Here is a 7,378-nt window from a genome sequence, read left to right as displayed (position 1 = left end):
GCTCTCTTGAAGCAGACACTGCTGCATTAATTTGTCTGTGTTTCCAAGTCTGCTGACATGAAATCCAAAGCTTTCTCATACCATAACAATCCATCACATGCATCTGTCTCTGCCCACCTGCCATTCCTGAATAAAAGAACACTGCATATCTGTTGGAACACCAAGGTGGGGGAATGTACAGTATATATTTTGTGTACTATAAGTATATATATCAAAACTCAGGAGAGAATGTGCTCACTGTACATATACAAGATTTGATTCTTGTCAGCTTTGATTACTGGTCAGCAAATAGCATTCAGAAAATAGAAAATTAAGGTCAGAAAATATCAGTTGTTATGTGTATTGACTGAGCATGGCATATTGCTGATAACTTTGTGTGTGCTGCTTCAACTTTCAGCACTACGCCACCTATTGGTGTGTAATAAGTATTATCATGCGGCATCTGGTGAACCCGTACAGCTTCTAGTTGGAAAACAGTTTGTGCAGCATAGAAAATAAAACTGCCTGGTTTACAAATTAGCTGCCATTTATTCTTTCAGAATTTCAAGTGAAGTAAAATCCACTTTCATAACAAACAACATTGGAATATTACATGGATATAAAAGTTTTACAAAGCATAACTTTTAAAAACTACATATAAACTACATAAAACAACATAACATCAAAATTGGTGTTAAACACCTTCATTTTATATCTTCAAAGTTATTTAACATTTCTATAATTGGATAAAAACCTAAGAAATTATACAATAATTGGTGAAACGGAGAAAAGATGTCTGCTTATGAAGAATGACGTACTTCTCTCTCCATAACACCACCACACTTAAGAGCCATTTAAAACTATTGCAGGTTTGAACTGTGCTACCTGCTTCTTCTGCTGAAATTATTGTTTAAGCCGGGAACTGACTGAATCCTGGGTTATTTTGAAGATTCATGTGTCGAGTTAAGATAATTTCAGGCCATGTATACAAGATGGACCTAAGAACAACAGCACATTCTCTCAGCTTTGGAGTGTCTCTCAGTTCTGGAGTGTCACATATTTTCCCAGGACTCTTGGGTCCTGGACATGCTCAATTCTCTGTCGTTGTTGTTTTTCAAAGTATCAGTAAACGGCCTCATCCATGTTGTCATCACTGTCCCCTCCGAACTCCTCTCCATTGTCAAAGTACGACATGATATAGTCAGTCTCCTGAGGGAAGACAATCAGAGTGGGAAAAAATGCTACGTATGAGCTCATTCCGACCTTGTGAAATGTGTTTGCAATGCTAACTTTCTGTTAAATCATGCATTAGTGTCACTGGAAAATGTATCAGGCAAATTGTCTTTAGTAATGATATTCTCTCACTGAGGTTGTTGGGGGCATGGGACCATATTCAAAAAGTAAGAAAGAGCTTGGATATATAACAGTTTTGCATCCGTCCCTCTCCTTGCTCTAACCTGGACCATCTGAACGAAGCGACAACGGTCACCCAGGAAGCATCGTTACCTGTCACTACGGAGCAATGGAAACAACTACTTCAGGTCTTAGAGTGGGTGAAGTCACCAATTGAACGCTACTAGCGCACACCGCTTACTAGCGAGCCATTTAACATTGGCTACAGATGCTTACCTCTTCAAACTCTTCATCATCATATTCCTCCTCCCAATCTTGCTGCTCTTCCTCCTGCTTCTTCTTCTCCCCTTCATCTGAGGTCACTTCCTCCTCTAATGTCTAAAATATGACACAAATTAATACAAAATAAACTAAAAGAAAAGGAACATTGATAGTAAAATAACACACCAGGCTTACATTACGTTTGAGGTTTAACAGCAAGAAACATTTCCCTTCATCTAGTGTGCTGAGATTGAGTTGTGTTACATGCCTATAGATGTGTTGAAGAGGTCAATAGAATCCAGACGTTGGAGTTAATGTCTGATGTACTGACTAAGTACCTACTATTCCCACCTCTAGTTCATGGATGATCTCCTCTTTGTCCACCCGGGTCTTTTTTCTGGGTTTGGGGTCCACAGTTGTCTCCACACTAAGAGAGGTGTCTGTAACAGACAAAAAGGGACAAAAGCCAATCATTAGTGAAAACCAACTCCCTCTATCTATTTTCCCCTCCTATCCTTTCATTTGAAAGGCCATTCAACCAAAAGCTATATTTATCCCATAATAGAAAAGGGCAGATCATTTATGTATAAGTCAGGCAGTATTGTCATTGTCAGTAACCCGCAGTGACTTTATCTTATCCTTCTGTTCAAAAGATGGGCAAATTGATGCATTCATGTCTCTAGGGAGACACAAGCAGTAAGACACAGTGTTCTTCAGAAGACACCTCTGTCTTCAGTACTCCGCCCAGCCAGTAGGAAGGAGAAAAATCATGTGGGAGCAATATGCTATAAAAGAGACTGGTGATTCGCCAGCAACGTACATGTCAACAAGTCCTGCAGGAAGCAAACTAAACAGAACTCCAAAACAAATGGATTTGTTTTAAAAAATGTATCACAATAGTCTTCTGTGATTACATGGTGGGTGGGTTTTCATAGTGAATTACTCACAAAAATGTCCAGTCAGTCAATGTGAGGTATAAAACAACACTGTATCATCCACTTACTCTCTTTTAGGGCCTTCTTGACACGAATTCGAAGCTCTTTTGGTAGACTTTTCCAGTCTGTAGATACAAAACAAAAATAAAATAAAATCAATCAGTAGACACACAGGTGCTACAATACTGTTTTTACACAGAAATTACCTTGTCAAAATGATGGAATGTTGGTTCACATCCGGTTTTCCCAATCAGCACCCATTTGACACACTTTGGGTCACCAGACAGTTTCAATCAGGACCATTCACACTCCATTGTGGCTGACATCTCTGGGGTGGCGTAGCGAGTGATTTCATATTGCTTCAGGACTAGATCCTTGATTCTATTAATCCCTGTTTAACAGTGTTATGCTGGTAATCAGATCGTACAATGCACTCCTTCCAATACATGTTCCGTAGTTTCTATCACCTTTCAGTTACATTTTTTGAACAAGAGGTATGATGCAGCTGACCCACCAGGATTCCACTCAATGGTGTTGTCTGACGGCTCACTGTTCTGATATTTATCAGAATACCGCTCCACATCTGGAAGTCAGACAAGAAACTCATTCATTTCTTAAACATGGTACAAGAACAAACATATTTTTTGAAAAGAAAGCCTCTGTGTATTATCACATCTGCCTCGTTTTCTGCTCCCAAATGTTCTTATCGAAGCATAATTGAATGCTTGATTGAATATTTGAACAATATTTCCACCCCTGATTTAGGTTAATGTCAGCCAAACCTTGTATCACCTAAAACTTTGTATCATTTTAATAAAATAACACCATTGGGAGCTGCTGACAGTGACAAGACATTGACTGTCTAATTTGTGCTACGTTTGGATGTCTGTAATTACTATTACTATTTTCTTGGAGACGGCTGGACGAACATAAAATGGTAGGTTCTTCATGTTTCCCCTGAACTCCTGCTTCAGTGCCAACATGTACTCTGCTTCCTCTCCCATCACCAAAAGGGACAGGCTTGTGTTCCACGGGCTACATGTGCACAAAAAAACATCATACATATTAGTCCTTAAAACAACAACAAAAGGCTTCTTTGCTCCCAACCAAACACATATCTTACGGCCTCAATACATTTAAACATACAAATGTGTAGGCCCTGGATGTTGCTTAGACAAATAGAAAAATCTGGGAAAAAGACTATGAATAGCCTCTAAACAAAGCCAATATTTGACTACAATGAGATGCATCCAAAATGAAGAGACAGTTGCAGGGTCAGTCACATCGCCCCATACTCACAGGGAACAGAGGTGTAGGCTGAAGAATTGAAGGGGGCAGGTTCTCCCCTTTCCCAATCCCGACTGCCTCGATACTGAAGCTCATGTACCCCTTACCGCGACCACGGCTGTGGCCCAGGCCAGCCATGGAGTGAGCACACAGTGGGGGGGTTCACAGGTAAATCTGTCAAGGGAGGAAGAATGCAATGGGCAATGAGTAATAGCACTTCTATTTTCCCAAACTATTTGTGTAAAGCTATATAAGCTTACTTTTACTCCTGGCCCATATATGTTCACCTATATGATTGCTGTTCACTGTAATTTGACAATAACCCTAACCTTATTAGCTCTAGATAACGAGCAGTGAATAACAAAAGGTCACAGAGCCAGGGCTAAACAAGAACGGATATAGCTACAACACAACAAGAGGACAAAAACGTTGTGAAGGGGAGCAATGGCTAACGCGTTAGGGAAAGAGGATACCTCGTCAGTTGCACAACTGAATGCATTCAACTGAAATGTGTCTTCCACATTTAACCCCCCTGAATCAGAGAGGTGTGAGGGGAGTTAAAGAGACAATCTGTGATTGCTACATCCATTTCAGACTGTTAAATTAGTGATATACACTACCGTTCAAAAGTTTGGGGTCACTTAGAAATGTCCTTGTTTTTGAAAGAAATGCAATACTTACATAGGTGTACAGAGGCCCATTATCAGCAACTATCACTCATGTGTTCCAATGGCACGTTGTGTTAGCTAATCCAAGTTTATAATTTTAAAAGGCCAATTGATCATTAGAAAACCCTTTTGCAATTATGTTAGCACAGCTAAAAACTGTAGTTCTGATTAAATAAGCAACACAACTGGCCTTCCTTAGACTAGTTGAGTATTTGTAGCATCAGCATTTGTGGGTTCGATTACAGGTTCAAAATGCCCAGAAACAAAGTACTTTCTTCTAAAACTCATCAGTCTATTCTTGTTCTGCGAAAAATTGCCAAGAAACTGAAGATCTCGCACAACGCTGTGTACTACTCCCTTCACAGAACAGCACAAACTGTCCCTAACCAGAATAGAAAGAGGATTGGGAGGCCCTGGTGCACGACTGAGCAAGAGGACAAGTACATTAGAGTGTCTAGTTTGAGAAACAGACGCCTCACAAGTCCTCAACAGGCAGCTTCATTAAATAGTACCCTAAAAACACCAGTCTCAACGTCAACAGTGAAGAGGCAACTCCAGGATGCCGGCCTTCTAGGCAGAGATCCTCTGTTCAGTGTCTGTGTTCTTTTGCCCATCTTAATCTTACATTTTTATTGGCCAGTCTGAGATATAGCTTTTTCTTTGCAACTCTGCCTAGTAGGCCAGCATCCCGGAGTTGCCTCTTCACTGTTGATGAATGTTATTTTAATGGACAAAAAATGTGCTTTTCTTTTTAAAAAACAGGGACATTTCTAAGTGACCCCAAACTTTTGAACGGTAAGTGTATACCCACTGATTCTTGAAGAATGTAACTTATAAATACCTCTTGAGCTAAGTTCAACTGTCATACTCCATCACAATCCAAATTATACACTTTTTTACTCCATTGTTTGTAAACAATGTAATAGTTGTCTATAGAGTGGAACTCTGGGCTGTCAACTACAGCCTATTCCTCTCTTCGGATTTGGTGGATACATCTTGTTATTTGAATATTTTTTTAAATATATTTGATGAAGGGTGTTGACCTCAACCATCTATATTCAATGGAGCGTGAGATGCTATGCTAGATTCATGAATATGCATAGACCATCTCGAATTTCAACAGGGATGGCATCACACTTTTATCAGTACACTCCTAACAACCTAAGCATTACAAAACTTATATTAGATTAAACAAGCCTCACGTATCAAAATATCAATTCATATTTATCTTGACTAAATTCAATATCTCATTTCCCCCCATTCAAAAACTCCTCACCTGCTTAATAATTAAGGATATGCTTAAGTGGACAGATTTTGAGCAGAAATAAGGCTCTCTGGTAACCAGGCTACCATCCTCCAGCTGCGTACCAAATCAAGGCCAGGTGTTGCAGGAAGGCCAAGAAGATCATCAGGGACCCCGTAGCCACGCCATGTTCTACTCGCTTCAATCACTCAGACTCGGGCAGTACAGGAGCATCATGGCAAGAACTGGATGACTGGCCAATAGTTTCTACCCTCAGGCTGCTGAATAGCCACTACTAGTCAGCTATATATTTCTATTAATATTTTTATTTTTTAATTTCAATTGTATTGTTTTATTTCACTTAGTCCTGCATGTTGGAGCTCAGAGCCTAAGATTTTCACTGTACCCTGCAATCACACCTGCAACCCTGTACGTGTGACTATTAAACATCTCTGGGTGGCGGGGTCTCCGCTTTGTTGTTGTTTGAATCGTAGATTGCCCCTTTAACATCTACCAGCAAGTTACCTCGTTGTGTGCGGCTTACAAAGACTTGTTCCATTTTCTAGTGACGTCAGTGATATTAACTTGCTTGCACAGTAGCTACATGACAGCTGTAGCTAGTAAGAACTTGCTAGAAAACGACTAGCGCCTAACGTTACATTAGCTAGATAACGACTTAAGCTAGAGCTGTCAGATTTATCATGACAAAATATCGTTCACCCAGACAACGTGCTTACTAACTAACCATATCAACTTATTCATGACCTCCCACCTTCTGAGCCATAGCTAGCTACTAATCTTCAAATATAAAATAAAATATTAAAACATGATCAAGCTAGCTGGTTTACAAATCCGCGGGCGACGTTATTGTTTACCAAACACTACGTTCTTTACATCTTACAGAACTCTGGCGACTTGGGGTCGACTACTCTGCGCTACACTGCCCCCTGCTGTATTGGAGTTGAATACATTCCAGAACCTCGAAAAGAGATGCAGTATCTCCCCGAAAATTATGGTCACATAATTTTGTTTGCCATCTGAGAGATCAATATCTGTGTGTGTGTGTGTGTGTGTGTGTGTGTGTGTGTGTGTGTGTGTGTGTGTGTGTGTGTGTGTGTGTGTGTGTGTGTGTGTGTGTGTGTGTGTGTGTGTGTGTGTGTGGTGTGTGTGTGTGTGTGTGTGTGTGTGCTGTACTATACTTTCATTTCGATGAGATGAATGTCATGGCTAAATTTCCTGGCTAAAATGTTATGATCCAATTAACATTATGGTTTGAGCTGCCAAGTAGGAACCTCCAAGGGGAGTGAGTGTGATACAACATAAAGTAGCCACATTTGTTCCCTGGTGTGGGTGCTGGTTTGGCATGCATTAGCTCAAAATACTTAATTTTTCTGACATTGTAAAGGTGGTTTATCTTGGTCTGCCTAGTGGTGTTTATTATTAATCATTGTTCTTGTTTCTATCTATTTAAGGAGGACAAATAAGCTTTTGACCAAGTCACGCTAAGCCAACTACAATCTCAAAGCACTTGGTGATGTTTCCCCTCCCATTTGGGGGATCAGTGGATAGGAGCACCATCACTCTGATAGAACCTTACAGCTTTGTGTGTGTGTGTGTGTGTGCGTGTGCGTGTGCGTGTGCATGTGCATGTG

General features: G+C 40.3%; 1 protein-coding gene across 6 annotated transcripts; it reads right to left on the bottom strand.

The window, feature by feature from the left end:
• Positions 1 to 508: 508 nt before the first annotated feature.
• On the bottom strand, positions 509 to 6,629 carry LOC135520327 (DNA-directed RNA polymerase III subunit RPC7-like). 6 transcript variants are annotated; one of them, XR_010452365.1, is made up of 9 exons: positions 5,852 to 6,629; positions 3,828 to 3,989; positions 3,425 to 3,563; positions 3,043 to 3,111; positions 2,597 to 2,653; positions 1,936 to 2,033; positions 1,609 to 1,710; positions 1,345 to 1,491; positions 1,099 to 1,188 (listed from the first exon to the last, which is right to left on the bottom strand). XR_010452365.1 is itself a non-coding variant. In XM_064945788.1 (8 exons), exons 2-8 carry the CDS (start codon positions 3,951 to 3,953, stop codon positions 1,102 to 1,104), a joined length of 678 nt encoding a protein of 225 aa, XP_064801860.1. In that variant the 5' UTR covers positions 3,954 to 3,989; positions 5,760 to 6,629; the 3' UTR covers positions 509 to 1,101. The 6 variants fall into 6 exon arrangements, 4 of the variants coding, with proteins under 4 accessions (XP_064801860.1, XP_064801859.1, XP_064801862.1 ...); XR_010452366.1 differs by having other exon boundaries at positions 1,109 to 1,188; positions 1,437 to 1,491; XM_064945788.1 differs by lacking the exon at positions 1,345 to 1,491 and having other exon boundaries at positions 509 to 1,188; positions 5,760 to 6,629.
• Between the last annotated feature and the right edge of the window lie 749 nt (positions 6,630 to 7,378).

The sequence above is a fragment of the Oncorhynchus masou genome, chromosome 29 (assembly GCF_036934945.1).
Source record: "Oncorhynchus masou masou isolate Uvic2021 chromosome 29, UVic_Omas_1.1, whole genome shotgun sequence".
NCBI classification, from domain to species: Eukaryota; Metazoa; Chordata; class Actinopteri; order Salmoniformes; family Salmonidae; genus Oncorhynchus; species Oncorhynchus masou.
The sequence above is the reverse complement of the archived record's forward strand: the minus strand, read 5'-3'. Positions and strand labels throughout refer to the sequence as shown.

Coding starts and splice junctions, on each gene's coding strand:
- LOC135520327 (XM_064945788.1), bottom strand. CDS start 3,953: ATGGCTGGCCTGGGCCACAGCCGTGGTCGCGGTAAGGGGTACATGAGC. Junction 3,112..3,424: donor TCTCCAAGAAAATAGTAATA/GTAATTACAGAC, acceptor TCTGACTTCCAG/ATGTGGAGCGGTATTCTGAT. Junction 2,654..3,042: donor CACCATTGAGTGGAATCCTG/GTGGGTCAGCTG, acceptor TTGTATCTACAG/ACTGGAAAAGTCTACCAAAA.